The 17,028-nt window shown below is 59.7% G+C and overlaps 1 protein-coding gene across 10 annotated transcripts in view; it reads right to left on the bottom strand.

Moving 5' to 3' along the window:
- Positions 1-17,028, bottom strand: part of TNS1 (tensin 1) — a 68,612-nt gene that overhangs the window by 23,428 nt on the left and 28,156 nt on the right. For 9 of the 10 annotated variants that reach the window (XM_062607765.1, XM_062607766.1, XM_062607768.1 and 6 more), the window contains 11 exons: positions 16,777-16,827; positions 16,133-16,255; positions 15,817-15,881; positions 15,613-15,696; positions 15,378-15,490; positions 14,729-14,789; positions 13,485-13,560; positions 13,219-13,348; positions 12,961-13,026; positions 12,299-12,460; positions 1,916-3,613 (listed from right to left, as the gene is read on the bottom strand). In XM_062607765.1, the coding sequence (XP_062463749.1) occupies positions 1,916-3,613; positions 12,299-12,460; positions 12,961-13,026; positions 13,219-13,348; positions 13,485-13,560; positions 14,729-14,789; positions 15,378-15,490; positions 15,613-15,696; positions 15,817-15,881; positions 16,133-16,255; positions 16,777-16,827 (2,629 nt within the window). The remainder of the gene's footprint in view (positions 1-1,915; positions 3,614-12,298; positions 12,461-12,960; positions 13,027-13,218; positions 13,349-13,484; positions 13,561-14,728; positions 14,790-15,377; positions 15,491-15,612; positions 15,697-15,816; positions 15,882-16,132; positions 16,256-16,776; positions 16,828-17,028) is intronic. The other variant, XM_062607774.1, reaches the window with a different exon arrangement.

Here is a 17,028-nt window from a genome sequence, read left to right as displayed (position 1 = left end):
CAAGAAGGGATGACCCCAAATGCCCCTCTTGGAGATGAGGGGACTTGAAGGACAGCAGGGCCAGCTCGTCTCTGTGGGAAGGCATCAGGGACACGAGCACTGAGCTGTCCCATCTCTTCCTCTCCATCACCAGAGGAGATGGGAATGGGAGCGCTGCCCCAGCAGGCACAGAGGAGGTGCGAGGTGCTCCTCGTTGCTGCACCAGGACACACAGGCAATTTATAGCAGCAGAGAATGTAAACAAACCCATCCATGCCCCACCATCCCATGGTCTGTCCTCTCCCGACCTGGCCTCAGGACACGTTGTTCCTGCTGGAGGTCAGCCTGCCCGCGCTGTCCCAGCTCCAGAGCGGACAGGTGGCTGCAGGCTGGGGACAGTCCCCAGGATGCCTCTCCTCCCAGGGAACACAGCGACTGCAGGGGTTGAGTGACCCCAGCCCAGCCCTGAGGACCTGACCCCAGAGCTGGGAGGGGACTTTTTGACAGACATCATCCAACCCCCATTTCCCACCCATTTCAGATGTGTGCCACCTCTCCTGAGGATCCTCTTCTTTTCCACCCATTTTTTCCCCTCCATATTTGAGGGAGGAATCTGCTCCTTGTAATATTCAGTCCAGACATAGAGCGTGATTTTGGCATCTGTGTGTCCTCGGGTTTATTTAAACCCTCCACACAGGCCCTGGGACCCTCTGTGGATCTGGCCTGAACTGCTGAGGTCAGGTTCAGATGGATGCAAACTTCCCCCAACACCTCTGCAACCTTCCCTGCTCCCCTCCCCATGGCTGGCACTCCTCCTGCCCCCTGCCTCACTGCCGCAGTGACTCAGCCCCACGCCTGGGAGGTTGGCGCTGTTGGATTTTTTCCAGCCAAGGCTCTTCCCCCTCCTTCTAATGCCAGGCGAGTTTCTGGACTGAGCACAGAGCTGAAAGGGTCTGAGCTGCCAAGCCCCAGCATCACGAGCTGGCCCCTAGCCCCAGACCTTCCCAAATGTCACTCCAGAATTCAACAACTGCAGTCGAAGCAGCAGGGAAGAAGGGCACGGAGCTGCGTCCCAAAGCCCCTGAGCCAGAGCTGAAGGAGGAAATCGAAGGACGTGGTTTCCCCTCCACAGCACGGTGCAAATGCCTTCATCCAGCCACCGCGCTGACGCTGCACTCAGCCAAGCACTGCACCAAACCCTGCTGGTAGGATTCGGAAATGCCTTCCCAGCCCCAAGGCCAAGCCCAGCTTCAAACCATCCCGGACCAAGCTGGCTGGGCCGCTGGGGCATAAACGCTGCTGCCAGCCCACAGCCTGGCCCCCACTCCAGCAGCACCCTGGCTGCTCAGGGTGGAGGGCCATGAACCCAACCCAGCAATCCACAGGGAAAGCCGGGGCTGAAATTGGGTAGGAACCCAGCTATGTTAAACACAAGGCAAGTGCTCTGCTGGGAACCTCACACCAGAGCATGCTGCAGGCAGGGTGTCCATCCTATCCAAAGCAGGGTCCAGGCAGGGCACCCTCATCCAGAACTGAAAACATCTCCCCAAACTTGGCCATATTCTCCCCAAAAGAAAAAATTCCCCCCAAGGCCCAGCAAGTGGCCAAGCCGCAGGGGACAGACCAGCCTGCACCCCAAGGGGGAGGATGGGGAGCCCGACCACCATGGCCACCCCCTCTTCCCACCCCGGAGGGCGATGCTTCTGCAGATGGCGAGTTGCAAGTGGGCGGGTCTCGACAAAGGAGAGCAGCATAGGCTGGCCCCCTGCCCAGTGTGCCTCTGCAATGGATCACTCAGTCCCAAGCCCAGATCCGGAATGAATGAGGAGTCGCCACATCTCCCATCCCAGCTCCACCGTGCATGCCACCCCCATGGGTTCCAGCTTCTCAGGACACGCGGTCACCCCTGTCCCCCCAAGGAATCAAAGCATCCTACCTGCCACCCTGTGGGCCACCAGGCCCTCCAGATTCAAGGGTTCTTCTCCCAACCTCGACAGGTCTTCATAGCTCTCTGGTCCCTTGAGGGGCATCTGGGTTTGTGCTGGGACGGTGGGGGAAGGCGGGGAGGAGACGAGGAGCTGCTGAGACCCCACGGGGCTGTAGGAAGTGCTGAGCGGGAGGATGCCCATGGGTGGTCCAGCTGGAGCATGACTGTAGCTCCTCAGCTCCGGCACCGGTGCCGGCTGGTAGTTGTACGGCGAATAGGTCTCCCGGTACTCATGCACCCCATAGTCCAATTCCCCTGGAGAATAGGCTTTAACCCCGGGCTCGGACACCACAGGGCTCACAGAGGTGCCGAAGGACCTCGGCTGGGCCACCTGCAGAGCTGGCCGGGCATAGAGACCGGCACCGGGCTGTGCCAGAGGGGAGGAGCACAGGGGTCCCGCCGGTTTGTCCTGGTGGGAGGCAGCAGGCACACTCTGAGACTTGTGGATGGCAGGCGCGAGGTCCAGCATGAGGACATCAAGGGCTTCGATGGACTGCTCAATCTCCCGGCGGGAGGGCGCCCGGGGGAACTCAGGCATGCTGTGGCTGTGTGGGGGCACCAGCTGCAGTGGGCTGGGCTGGGGGCTGCAGCTGGACATGCTGGGGCTGTGGCTCTCCACGCCACCCTCCTGCAGCCGGGAAGGTGGCCGGCTCCCTCCTTGCTGCTGCCAGGAATTCAAGCCCCTCTGCACGGCTTCCCGGCTGCTGGTGCTACGAGCTGGGGCCTGGGGCAGTGCTGGGGTCGTGTTGTACTTGACCGCGTCCACCGCCGGGAAGGACCGGGAGCGATAGGTGCCGGGGGGATCGTAGCTGTACAGGTAGTGCTGGGATCCAGGCAGTGCATGGGGTTGGTGCCAGCCCGGGGCATGGGAGCCCTGTGGGCGCTGTGGGTAGCCAGCCAGGTGCTCCTGAGCAGATGCTGAGGACCGCAAGGGAGGCAGTGGGTCACGGACGTGGTGGCCCATGAGGGCATTCTGGTTGTTGTAGGAGTAACCACCATTGTAGAGCGGCTCGCCATCGTACAGCCCATCCTTCAGCAGCTTCTCAGCCCCATTGCAGCTTGTGGGGCCATTGGGTAGGGAGGAGAGGCTGCCCACCCGGGGTGCCTCTTGGTAGCCAGCCTCACTGGCGGTGGTGGTGCCATCCAAGGAGGAAAGAGTGCCCAGGCTGCCCACACTGTGCCCATCCTGGTTGGGTAGCTCATCATCCAAGATATCTGTTTCCCTCTCAGCCACCAGCACCGCAGCATTCCCGTTGACATGCACCTGAGCCGGCACCACATGGCGGCCCGCCATGGTGGGCAGGCGCACCGGTACGGGGCCAGGCACGTGGTTGTGCATGGGCGGAGCACTCTCCAAGCCGAAGCCGACAAGGAGACGATCCAGCTCCCGCTTCTCCTCGGGGCTCAGCACCGCCTGGCCACCGGGCACCGCAGGCACCCCCGGCTCATCGGTCCGGTCGGTCTTGTTGGAGGCAGTGGAGTTGCCTGAATCGCTGCTCACCGAGAGGGTGTGCTCAACGTGGTTGGGCGCTGCCGAGAGTAGGAGGCGGGCGGCGTTGACGGCACCAGTGCTGCCGTGCAGGGAATCTTTCTTCTTCACTTTAGCGTAGAGGCTCCCGTCCAGGGGCCCTTGCGTGTGCCCAACCTCTGCAAGGGGAGAAATGAACACGAGACCCCAGATCAATTCCTGGCTCTCTGCACGGAGCTAATGGGTCCCATTAGCCGGTCGTTTCGATCTCTTCCGTGCCGCCGAACGCTTAACGACGAGCATCACTGTCTCCTCGGCACCCTCCGCAATCCCACAGGCGCCATCATGCAGAGACACTGGAGCCAGACCCCCCCTATCTCCGTGCCCCCACTCCACATGCTGTCCTGCCCTGCCCTGCAAGCACCGCCTGCCCTGCTGGGATTCACCAAATATGTCCCCCTGGTTCCAGGCATTCCTCGCAAGTCCTCTCCATGGCTGGAGAGGGCCAGGGCTGCCCACACAGTCTGCCATCACTGTTCCACAGGGCTCAGCTGGCTCCAAAGGGCCACACGGCACTGGGGAGGTGAACAGGGAGGGTGTGGGAGATGCATCTCGGACCATAGGAGGACGGGTGGAGGAGGTCAGGATCTGGCCTCACAGCTCCGTGTGTCTCCAGCTGGATGATGTACTCAGCCCACGGCTGAAGGACACACGAACCGCAGACCCACGTTCCCCCTCCCTGCCCGCTCTCCTCCCAGATGATGCACAGATCCAGCCAGCTGCCCATCCTTGACATTTTCTTCCTTGGCTATAGACAGGCTCCCACCCTTTCCGTCTTTCCCTTTCCCTCTCTCAGGATGGGTGGATCTGCCCCAGACCTTTCCTCAAGCTGGAGGCTGCCCCAAAGCTCCTACACAGGCAGTGCCTTTGCCCAACCCCGAACAGGAAGCATCTGTTCTCTGGGGAGGCACTGAGCACCTCAGCACTGTGATTTAAGACCAGTGCAAGCAGCCGGCTCCACTCTGCAGCCCCAAATGGCTGGGGGCAGCCAGGGCACAGGAGCATCACCAGCAGCAATGCTGCACCCCAAGTCTGTGATCCCCAACTCCCCACCACCCACAGCAGCCCCCAACATCACAACCAGCTGTGCCCTTTAAACCTTTCCGGATGGGGCAGCCAGATTCTGGGGGCACAGAGGGACCCCAGCCACTGAGATAGCAATGGGGGCAGCCCCAAGCTGCGTCCCCCCCAGTCAGAGCGTGCACGGCACCAGCCAGGCTGCAGACTCCTGTTTTTCCAGCTCCCTGCCGAGGTTTCCTGGAAGGTCCCGCGAGCAGTGTTAAACACTTTCTTTTGGAGGAAAAAATGACTCTTCCCTGGCGGGGAGCCAGGCAGCTAACTCAGGAACAGAAGATGGCCCTAGCACGATAGTGTGAAATCAGAGCGCTCCTATCTGCGAGCAAAACACTTCCGAAAGCCAGCCCGGAGCTGGGATGGCTTAACCAGTCCCACACCGCTGCACCCGCACCCCAGCAGCTCCTGCACCACCAACTGGAAAGCAGAGCAGGGCAAAAACACCCAGCGTGAGTCCTCCCAAGTCAGGGCCCCTCCTCGCTGCTGATTTCCACTTCCAAACCCCTGCCAACAGCATCCCAAGGAGGCAGCCAAGCCCCAGAGCTGCCCCTCTTAGCTTGAAGATGCCCCAGGACCATGCTGCAAGGTCCTTTCTGGGCACTTGGTGTGGGAAAAGATGAGGTTTACACAGGTGAGGCTCCACAGTTTCTCCCAGAGACTCAGAGCTCCTTCATGCAGTCAGTCTAGCCAGGAACCAGCAGCATTTGACTCCGCAACATCTATCATACTGGGGAAAAAGGGAAGAGAGGGAGAAAATCCCTTCCCATGGAGAGAGAAAGGAAAAAGCAGCATGTTCAGAGGCAGCGACAATGCTGGAGAGGATGAGACGTCACAGGGAGCCAGGGAAAAGGCCTAGCCTTCCTGTGTGATGTTAGCAATGGGTGCTGGCCAGTCCAAGGAAACAGCGCAGGAGCCAGGCTGGGGGCTGGGATAAATAGGGCAGGGGAATAGAAAGGAAAAGGGAATAAATACATATAAATGAAAGCACATGGCACCAAGGGAGAAAATAGATGGGAAAGGCTTCAATTAGACTGTGGGCTGGGCACCACCCATGACTGGGAGAAATGTCTCAAAGTGGGGTCAGGATGGGGCGCACAGCAGTTCACAGCAGCACCAAAAAGCACTGAGCGCCCTGTCCCACCTTCCCTGGACCCTCCAGCACCACAGGGACATGGGGGTCTGGTGGCACCAAGAGCGGTGCTAGAGTAGCAAGAAGATGAAGGGGCCATCACACCCCTACCATCAGCCAAGCCTTTGTCCCACAGCTGCTCTGCTCCACACCTGATTGCCCACTCTGCCCTCAGCCCCACGCACACCATGGTCTCTATTCCCTGCCATTCCCCACCACTCCCAAGTCCCCTCCACCAACCCTGGGCCACGCTATCACTCGTATGACCATCTATTGCTTGCCACCTGAGAAGCTCAATAAAATTCCCCAAAAATGACCAAGGGAAAGGGGAACAGGCTGCCTTAGCCAAAGCTGCCATCCCCAAAGCAGCAGCTCCCAGATCCCTGTTTGTTTGCAGCCCCCAGCAAGGTCAGATTCCGTCCCTGAAGGTCAGAGCGGCTCCAGCCTGGCAGTCTGTGCCATCCCAGCATGGGCTGTGTTTGCCCAGGCAGGTCTCAGCCCTGGACACACAGCTCTGCTCCGGCTGTATGGATATGGCTGGGGGAACCGCTGAGCCCAGTCTGGTCCTACCCCTGCTGCCAGGCTTGCTGCCCTGTCAGGCCAATGCTCTGCCCCCTCCCTCCCCAGCACCCTGCAACCACGATCAGGAGAAAAACTGGTCCAGGGCACACATGACAACAGAAAGGGGGGGTTCAGCTCACATCCTGAAAATCCCAGCCACCCGCCTCATGCCTAGTGGGGTGCACCATACAGCATCATGCATCAGTACAAATGCTCTGCACAGTGCAGAGATAAGGCTGAGGCACTACTGCATCTCCCCTGGTCCCCAACAGCATCGCACCTGCTGCCTCCACTGCCCATCACACAGAGCCTGGCCTCGGGGCATCCCTGGAGCATCAGCTGGCAGGGAAGATCCTGGGGTCCCAGGATCCTTTGTAGAATGAAGGATGCAAGCAGAGTACTATGGGGAAGAGTTGAACCCCCTCAGCTCTGGTTTTATCCTGTGCTCAGTTATGATGGCAAGCAGTAACCCCAGCCTCTGAGCTGTGTGTCATCAGGACCATGAATCACCCACCCATCCCCAGACCCTTCTCCCATCCCATCCAGCTCAAAGAAAAGCAAAGTCAGGACTTACCAAAGGGGATGGGGAAGAAAAGATCCCAGGCGAAGAGAAGGAGCAGGCAGCAAAATCGCTTTCCTTTGCCCCTTCCAGCACCAGAGCCTTCCAGGGGCACCTGGCACAGTGGCAGCTCCAATGGTGTCTGCAGCCGGCCCCGTGTGTCCGTCCAGGACAGGAGCCGACAGCCCAGAGCTGGCTTTGCTGTCGTTTGTCCCTTTGGCTTTGCTTTCCCTCTCACAGAGGGAGCTACTCCCTTCCCAGCGCCGTGCCCCGCGGGGCCAGCAAGAGGGGCACCCTGACGGCAGCAGAGTGCCCAAGGGGCTCAGATACGGGGTACCCGGAGGACACGAGGCACCCTCAGGACACGGGGCACCCCCAGGACACGGGGTGCCAGAGGGGAGGATGGAGGAGAGGAAGGCGGCAGAGGCAGGAGATGGGCTGGAGGCGAGGAGGTGCAGTTGTCCCCTCTGCCCAGACCACACAGGGACGAGCGGGAGGGGAAGGGGAGAGGCGCTGGGGAAGGCGATGGAGCCGCCCAAGCCTTAGCCCCAGCCCGGGTTAACCCCAGCGAGGTGCGGGGAGGGCGAGAGCCACGGAGGGAGGACAGCCAGACAGACAGCTCCTGGTTATGAATATTAACTACTTCCTCCACAGGCAGGGCTGTGCCACGTTAACTGTTTCCTAGGCAGAACGGACAGACAGCTGGACAGCCTAACCACCCCGCACTGGGTGTGGGGCATCACCCCGATGGACAGCCCCCCCCCCCCCCAGTTTGAGACCCCAGCCCTGACTGGCTCTTGTGTGCACACATCACACTTGTCCCCAGAATGCAGCAATACATTCACACAGTGGGGATGTCCTTTCAGGCCACAAGTGATGCTGTAACCCAGCCAGGTCTGCAGATCCAGATGTGTTGCTGGAGTCTTCAGTTTCTCTATCTTAAATAAATTCCACAGGAGTGGAAACCTTCTGTGTCCGAGCCACTGACCCCACCAGTGCCAGACCCAACCCACCTTCATAACTCCCTTTCCCTGCCCCACCAGTGGCACAGCACAAGGTGGACATGCCATCACTGGTTTTAGGATGGCATGTGCCACCTTGTCCCACGGCAGGAAGGACAGCACAGATCCCATCCACCCAGGAGCCACCTGCAACCACACTGCTCCATCCCAGGCAAAATCCATGCTGGAATGGTGCTGACCATTTGCTGGTCCAGGTGACAGTCAGCCTACCCCGTGTTCGGGCCCCTGTTTGAATCCATACTCACGCTTTCACTCCTCGATTGATCCAACACACTCAGCAAAACACGAGGCTCCCTCCACTCTAATCCCCCAAATCATGTTTCCCACACCCCCATGGATGACAGCAGTGGATGAGAGCACTGTTTCCACCCGGCCCCTGAGTCACAGCCCCATTTGTTCCCAGAGAGCAGCACACACCAAGTCAGCGTCCTCCCAGAACCTCAGAGGTTTGCTTGCTTCTCTGCCTTTTTAGGTTCTGCCCTGGTTGTGCAGTGGGACGGCAGGTCGAGAGCTCCCCACTGTCCCCACTGGGACAATACCAGTGCCATGCACACACTCTCCTGCACATACTGACTTCAAGAATGGTTTAAAGGGGAAGGAGAAGGGGCTGAGCTTCCACCAGCCCGTCCCTCTCTCCCTGCATCCCAGCCCTGCCTGATTCCCAGTCCCAGCGGGACCAAACCCCATTACATCTCTGCCCCACATCACCACCCCAAATACCAGGTCAGAGGACAGCCCTTCTGCTGCCACAGTGGGAGCAGCCACGCTCCAGCCGAAATGTCCAGCCGAGCCCGTGGAGGCTCCAGCTTTTCTCCCATGGGGAATAACCAGAAGCAAGGGGGAGACACTCCCTATGGATCCCCATCCAGCCCAGCTGGTCCCTGCTGTCCCCCTGAATGCCCTCCCCGCCAAGCCCTTACCTTGCCGCGACCAGAGCAGAGAGCAGTGGAGAGGGGCGGGATGGGGAGGGGGAGACAGATTCCTTCAGCTTTAGTCAGCTGGCGAAGGAGAGAGCAGAGCCAGGGCTCCCCTCCCCACCGAGCCCGGCCAGGGGACGGATCCAGCCGCGGGGGGAGAGCGGCAGCCCGCCGGCAGCTCCAGCAATGGATTTAACAGCTCCAGCCTGGCCCGTTTGGCTCCTGCCTCTGCACAACCTGGCTCGCCCTCCTGCGCAGCCTCAGCTCCAGAGAAGCGGGGCAGGATTTGACTCCACTGTGGAAATGTACCCTATGGGGTGCCCACCCTGCTGGGGGACCGGTGGAGGACAGGGACCCCACCTCGGGACTTGCTGCCGCAAGGAACAGTGCAGGATCGGCATCCAGCTCAGTACTGGGGTCTCTGGGACCCCTGGCCTTTGCACTTGGGGTTCAGGCTCTGCTGACCTCCCATCCCCTGAGGGGTGGGACGCTCATCCCACTCCCCACCCCGCCAGCCCAGCCCTGAGCTGCAGGGGAGCCCCGCCAGAATCATGACTCAGGTGGGGATTTAGCAAGTCTCCTGCAGATGTTGGATTTGGCCAGGCCATGGCCACCCCCCTTCCAGCCCCAGTAAAAAGGGGGGCAGGCAGGGATAGACTGTGGTGGGGATCAGGATGGTACAGAGGTGAAGGGGGGATGCTAGGTGCAGCAGGAGCAGCCAGGGCAGGTCCAAGGGCCAGTCATTACAGGGAGCTGCTGGGCTGGGGACACACACTCAGCCCTTTCGCATTGTCTCAACCACCCCAGTATGATGGCCTGGTGTCCCCCCACCACAGTCACACATACAGACCCTGGGGACAACCTCTCCACCAGCTCTGTGCCAGCTCCAACATCCTGCTCTCCATTAGCATAGGTTTTCCCAGCAAATTCAAACCACGCCATAGATGATCCCCATCCAGACTTGCACACTTGCCACTGCAGGACCCCAGAAATTTCTCTGCGCTGATCCTCCAACCAGTCACAAACCCAGCAGTGCTGCATCCAGCCACAGGTCTCCTCCTGCCTTCCTGGAGCCAGCCTGCCCCCAGGGAGAGCTACCTTGGTGCGGGCAAAGCATCTAGCACCATCCACCCGCAATAAAGGATGCCTGTACCCCAAAGACAGCCAAAAGAAGAAACGCCCCATGAGCACCCTTCAGCGTACAAACACACTCTCAGCCAACCAATGCCCATGGTTCGGCAGCAGGAACCCAGCACCAACCCCAAAGCCCCTTCAAGGAGGAGGTGGAGAAGAAGAAAGAGGAGGAGGAAGAAGAAGGAAGGTTGGCAGAGCCGCCTGCCTCCCCTGTGCTGCACGGAGATGGATGATGGGCAGTGGGACAGTGCGGTGGGGATATCCCAGCTCACGCCACTGTCACTAAGGACCACAAGGCAGCCTAAGCACAGCCAGAAGCAGGGACCCTGGACCCTGCCTGGGTCACACAGGAGGGTGAGCTCGCTGAGGAGGGCAGCTTGTGCCATAGGGGGGGGGTTTGCAGAGCAGCCCCTGCCTGCTGAACCCAGCTGGGTCCCCTCGGCAAGAGGGTGAGATGTGGGGGTTCAGATCCTGCTCTCATGCCCCCTGCCCTGGGCAAGCTTGGTCAGCCAGCAACCCTGCTACAATTCAGCTTCCCCTTCTCCAAGCCCCAATAGATAAGCACAGTGGAGGCAAGGGGAACACCAGGATAGGCACCACCCGAAACATCTCTCCAGCTTCAGGGTTCCTTCATGTCATCCCACTCTGCCAGGCACCCCCCAGCCCATATGGGTGCCCTACATTAAGAACAAGGTGCCAGAGCAAGGGCATCCACCTCCTCTGAGAGCGGCTGGGTCCGGTGGAGACGCAGCACTGGGAGGACCCACCGTTTGGCAGGCGATGACGATCCCGATCCCGTCGGCCCGGGTTGCGGCACCAGTCTGCGGGGAGCCTTCACCGAGCACCGGGGACAGGCAGTGGCGGGGACGAGAAGCAGCGGCTGATTTCACCCCGGCGCGGGTCCCGGTGCCAGCCTCACCCCCCCTCTGCTCCCGGCCGCTGCTCGCTCGCGCCTGGTGGTGCCAAAAATGTGGCGTGCAATTCCCTGACCAAATAAGGTGAGAACAACCATAAACAGGAACCCCCCTCGCGCAGCCGGGCACCGCGTCCCCATGCCAGCCCGGAGAAGAGGAAAGGTGCTGAAACAGAGGGAGGAAGATGGCAGACCCCTGCGAGCCCATGGTGGCTCTCCTCACCACTGCTCGAGGTGCCCCATAGGGCGGCTGGGGTGACCCCCTATAGATGCGCTGTCTCACTGCTGCCTGTGCTGGCACAGGTCAGAGGGCAGCCTCCTGCCCGCAGCTTCACGCTCCAGCAGTCCTGGCTCATTCCCAAACAGGGGCAGCATTTGCAACTCCAAGATGCCCTCATTCCCCATTGCCACCCTCCCCGTGGGTATCGGCACATGGAGGGACCTCTGCAGCTCAAACACTTACTGAGGTCCCAGAGAGCGAATGGAGAGGAGCCCTGGGGTTCCTCTGCAGCCCTGTGAAGGGCTGGAAGTGCAGCAGCTCTGCCCTGGGGATGAGAAGGGAACCACATGCACCAATGCTGAGGGCAGGGGCAGAGCCGCAGTGGGAGCTCATGGTGGGGACTCACATCCCTCCCGCTCGGGCCCAGACCCACAGCTCTGCAGCTCCCCGCCACATAGCTGAGCCCGTGCATCACGAGTTGCCTGTTTACTGCCCTGTGCCAAGGCACCGCCCGTGCCAGCTCCACACAGCCAGCCCCATGTCCCCACCACAGGCAGAGGCGCCCTTGCCAGCCCCACTGTCCCCAGCAAGTCCAGCCGCCTACAGCTCCCACTCGGAGCAGCTGGTGACCTTCAGGGATAACGGGGGCCTGCAGCTGTCCCCGCTCCAGGGGCGCCTATCCGGACCAGGCCAGGAAACCTCAGGCATCTGCTTGGCCACAGGTGGCCTCGCCTCCAGGGCAGGGGCCCACCACCCACCACATGCAAGTACTGCCTGTTCCTCAATGCAGGCAAGGGTGGCCTCGCTGCATCCCAGTGGGTGCTCAAGGAGCTTTTACCAGCTCCAAGCAATGGTGCAGACCCTCCAGGGCCACTGAGGCCTCCTCATCTAACCCAGAGAAAACAGGTATAGCTATATCCAGCCGTGCTTGCACCATGAGGAAGGTGCTTGGAGACCTAATGGGCCCCCCATTAGATCCCACTCCTGACAGACTTAGGGCTTGGGTTTCTAAAGCTCCGGGGCATCAACTGGGGCTGAAGCCTGCTCTGTGCAAACAGGGCTTTGAGAGCAAAAGTGCTGAAACAAACAAGCTTGAGCTCCCTGGCACCACGGCAGGGGGGAAAGTCCAAGACATCCTCCTCTCCCATCTCACAGCCATGCTCCTCCCAGCAGTGGCCGCCTGCCCCAGCTCTGCTGCCCACCAGCATCCCCTGCCCTGGGGTAGGGGGATTCCCATGGGGACACTTTGGTCACCAACCGCCCGTGAGCCCTGACCTTTCTCCAGGTGCTTGCCAGGCAGGGGTGGCTCAGCCCAGGTGCCCTCCATGCTCTCCTCGCGCTGGACGTTGAAGTTCTCGTAAGAGTCCCACCGGATGAGTGGGTCGGACGTGTTGTAGTCCACGGAAACACTGGGCCCGTTCTCCAGATGCTCCATGCCTGGGAAGAGGCAGGATGGTCAGCCGAGGTGATGATGGAACCATCACAGGTGGGGCAAGGAGAGAAGGTGCAGCAAGGAAAAAAGCGCAGAAGCCATAGGGCAAGGCAGGAGAGTCATACAGAGAGATGGACGAGGATGGGATTTACATGAAGAGCCACACACAAGGTGTACAAGGCTGGCTGGGGCTTTTGAGATTGCCTAGGGACGGGCATACAGACTGGCAGCAAGTGTGCCTTTTTGGGTAGAGGCCCTCTGTTCCCACATCCTCCTTCTCTCCTGGGCCACCAAATGCTGCAGAGACCAATCTCCTGCAATAGGGCACCAATGGGTGCTTCTAGATCAGCATCACTGCCTGCACCTCTTATCCCACTCTGGTGACAAACAAGACTGCAAATGGGGCAGGGGTTGGTTGCAAGGAAGGCAGCAGGGGATAGAGCTGGTGAGTGGGAAAGGAGCCAGCATCCAGCTCCAAACCCTTCTGATGGCGAGCTGGCCATACCTTGGATCTTCTCAGGGCCATAGGAGAACACGAACTCCACCTTTCCATACTCAGGAAAACGGTCATCTGTGAAGGAAAGAGCAGAGCAAAGGGGCCACCTCTATCTATCCCTCCAATGGCACCCAGATAGCCACCCCAAATATGCCTCAGGGCCAGTAGCAGGTAGTGTGGATTTAGGGTGGATGCCCACATGTCCCCACAATGGGAGCAATGTCAGAGGGGTGGGAGGAGGGAGTGGGGAGGTATTGGGGTGGTTACCTCTGAAGGCCTCGTCTAGGTCCTCCTTGCCAAAGACAACATCGAGGTCATGCACAGCGCATGTGTGGAACTGCACGCGGAAAATCACGTCCCGGGTCGGGCTGCGGAACTTCTTGTGGTAACACTTCAGCTGCGGAAGGCAGTGGGGATGAGCCATCATGAGGAGCCCCAGGGCTGGGCAAGGAGGGACCGGGGGAGCCCAAGAAACAAGGGCCACCCATCCTCCAGCTGCTCCCCACATGGGGGGCTGACCCAAGGCTCCTTACCAAGATATCACCCTTGAGGAGCAAGCCAGGCTCGATGGTGATGCAGATGCCCGTCTGGCTGTCTCCTTGCACGTTGCTGCAGTGAGGGACAGCCCAAGGATGTGAGCTGTGGTGCAGAGCTCCCCCAGGGCTCCCAGCACCACCTCAACCAGCCCCTTCCACCCAAACCCAGCCAGGAAAGGTGCAAAACAGAGAGCTGGCTGTCTCAGTGATAGAGGAGGGTCCTATCCTCCACCCCAAAGGGTCACCCATTCCCAGAGGGAGGAAGATGGGAAGAGGAACCTGAGGCACAGCCCAATGAGGGTGTTAAGGATGCTGGGTGTGAGGGTTTGACCAGGGTCCGAGTGCTGAGGCTGGGACACCAGCCATCCACACGGCTTCCACGGGTCAAGCAGGGCACAGGACATGGAGGGAGGGCTCCTGGGGAAGGCTCTCCTCCCTCCCTCAGTTTCCCTGCCAGAAGCCTTCCCATTCCAGGGGCACCAAGGGACTGCCTCTGGGCGGCGGCATCAGCAGCAGGGGATGAGGGAAAAAAGGAGTTGGATTTCACAGGCAAGATAAACCTGGAGTTTATTACCAGCATCCCATAAACAGTCTATTAAAAGCTGAATGGCAAGGCTGGGATGGCAGTAAATCTCAGCTAACGGGGATGCCGGGCTGCAAGGAAGGGAGATCCTGGTTCAGGGAGAGGAGATGGGAACACCACCAAGGTTAGGGGGGCCAGACCCCAGCAGAGCATCTGGGTGGCTGGAGAAACTGGCTCCTGCTTTGCCTTCTCCCTGAAAAATGGTGTCAGGGTAAACCTTGGGGAGGTTAAAGCAGGGGGAAACTCTTTTCTGGGGAAAAGAAAGAGGTGCTCTAGGACTAATCCAGGCAGGAGGAGTGGCTATTTGACACATAGCAGAGAAACGCCTCTACCTCCCATGGAGGTGTCCCCATCCCTGTCCCCGCTCCCTCGGGGACACCCAGCTCCAGGCTCTGCGCAGCCCCAGGCTCCCTCTGCTGATACGCAGAGTCACTACAGCCCTCCCGACAGAAGGGTTCAGTATGGCCCGGTGTAGCCAGTTACCACCTCCAAGGAAAAGGAAGACCCTTTTGTTTTTTTCAGTTCCCTAGACCCCAAATAGACTTAAACAGGGCACCAGACTGCTGGGCACTTGGCCTTGACCCTCTCCATCTTCCCCTGCTTGCCAAGCCCCCATGCTGGGGAGGAGGGAAAAGCCCCATGGTGAGGAGATAGTTACTAGATCCCCGAGGTGTAGACGGGCTGCATGGCCTGGTAGATTTTCAGGAAGGGCCGACAACCTGGAAGACATCAAGGCGGGGAGAGAAGGCAGGCTGCTGTTAGCTGGCAGGGTGGAGGGGCCCGGCCAGGGATTAGTCACAGGGGAGAAATCCAAACAGGGAGGGAGCCAAGGCAAACAGCCACTCCCCACCCCAGCTGACCCACACCAGCCATGGGCAACATCTGGGATGGGCAGAAAGGGATGCTTCAGATAGGGGCCTTCCCCATTTCCCACCCTATACCCTGGTTTGAGTATTGTAGGACCGAGGGGAAGTGCTGGTACTCAGAAGAGGTCCCACACTCAGAGACCATCATCCCACTTCCATTCTTAGGCCCAATCTGGTGCCATCCTCCCAAAAAACATTTTAAAAGCTTTTTGACCCCACAGCACAGGTTAGTGACCAGCATAGGCTGGGCACCCCCTGTGGGCACTTCAGTGGGAAAAAGGTAGCACCCTGCTAATAGGAGCAAACAGGCCCTAAGAGGGAATGGGAAATTAAAATTGCCAAGGAGATTGTGGAAAATAACCCCCATGGAGAGCCAGGCAGTGTGGGGTGATGGTATGTGCATGGGATCTGGGCTGGGGGGGGGCGCATGGGGACACCTACCGCCTTTGGACTCAAAGTTGGGGATGCCGTGCATGATGACATGATGGAGGAAGAGGGGCTTGTTGTTCATCTTGATGCTGCCAGAGAGGAGCCCGCTGAAATAATGGATGTACCTGGAGGATAGACAGGCAGCTCAGGACCCACAGCAGAGCACCCACCTTGGTCCCCCTGCGTCCAACCAGCCCAGCTATGGGAGCAAAACCCAGCCCGCCTGCAAATGCACACCAAGACCCACCTCTTCTGGGATGGCTGTCCCACAGGCACTATCTTGTCCTCATAGAAGCGCTTCATGGCAAATCTGTCCAGAGCCTGGTTGGCACTGTGGGAGAGAAAGAGCAGATGAGGTTGAAGGAGAACATCAGCACCAGCACCCAGCACCACAGGGATGGAGGCTGGTAGAGGGCCCCAGGGCCACCCTGGGACTGTGTATCCCTCTCACCTGGCTGAGATGTTGCTGTAGTGCATGTAGGCAGCCACCACCACTCCCAGCCGGCCACGGTTCCCCTGTGGGCACACAGCAGAAGGGGTGTCACAGGGGCAGCGGTGCCTGCAAGCACCCCTATACACATGCATCAGCCTGCACAAATACCGTAAACCTTACAGACACACACCAATGCACACAAATACGCTGACACCTGCCCACACCCCAAGCCACAGACCACCACATCCCCTGCATCCCTCAGCCTCTGAGGCTGCTCAACCCTGTCCCTGCAGCCTCTCATTACTGTGCATCCCAAGGACAGGGTCCAGCCCACCTTGTTGTGCAGCACCACCACGTTGTGTGGCACCGCATTGAGCCATGTGTCCATGGCTTTGCAAATGCTGCAGATTTTCTCCAGCGCTGGGGTGTGCAGGTCAGGCCACCCAAAATCCAGCACCTGGGCAAGGGAACAGACAGGGGTCACATCCACACCGGACTCTGGTCCCCTCCATAGCTCCAAGCCTGACTGTGTACAAAGCCCAGAAGCCCAGAGCAGATACCCAGGATGGGCACCACAGCGCTGTCCTGATGTACCCCTCCCAGCCTCTCTCCCAGCCCTACACCCCCCTGCCCAAAGCCCTGCCCTGGGGGTCCCAGCGGTGTCCCAGATCTCAGCTCACCCCCCCCATCCCGGGTCACTCAGGTCCTCCATGGTGACAGGGATAGGGATGCCTTAGAGAGAACTTCAAGAGGCCCCAACAGCCAGGTTTGGGCTGAGCATGGGGTCAGCTAAGTTGAGATCCCAGAAACTCATTGGGAAAGCCCACTGCTTTCCTCTGAGCTCCCCCTCTCTGCTCCTCCAGTAGCTGGGTGGGACAGAAAGGGTGGTTGTTCCTCCCCAAGACAGCATGCAGCAGGGTGCTGGTCCCACACACGGCCCTGCTCTGAGCAGCTCTGCTTCCCACAGCTCTGACCCACCTTGGGGTGAAGTTTGCTGACATCATTTCTTCGCTCAGAGAGGTTGAAGAGCTTTGGGGAAGAAGAAAGAGTGAGGGGACACACTTCCTCTCTCACTGCCACCTCGCTCCTCTTCCTCACCCCAGCGCCTCCCCAAATCCACCCATGAAAGGCTTCCCCAGACATATTAACCCAAGTAATGCCTCACCACAGGACAACTCAATGGCCAAAAACCCACATGGGGGCCAAAAGGGACTGGAAAGCTTCAAGGAA

The sequence above is a fragment of the Pezoporus occidentalis genome, unplaced genomic scaffold (assembly GCF_034315485.1).
Source record: "Pezoporus occidentalis ecotype Australia unplaced genomic scaffold, CSIRO_AGI_Poc_V1 ctg126, whole genome shotgun sequence".
NCBI lineage: Eukaryota > Metazoa > Chordata > Aves > Psittaciformes > Psittacidae > Pezoporus > Pezoporus occidentalis.
The sequence above is the reverse complement of the archived record's forward strand: the minus strand, read 5'-3'. Positions and strand labels throughout refer to the sequence as shown.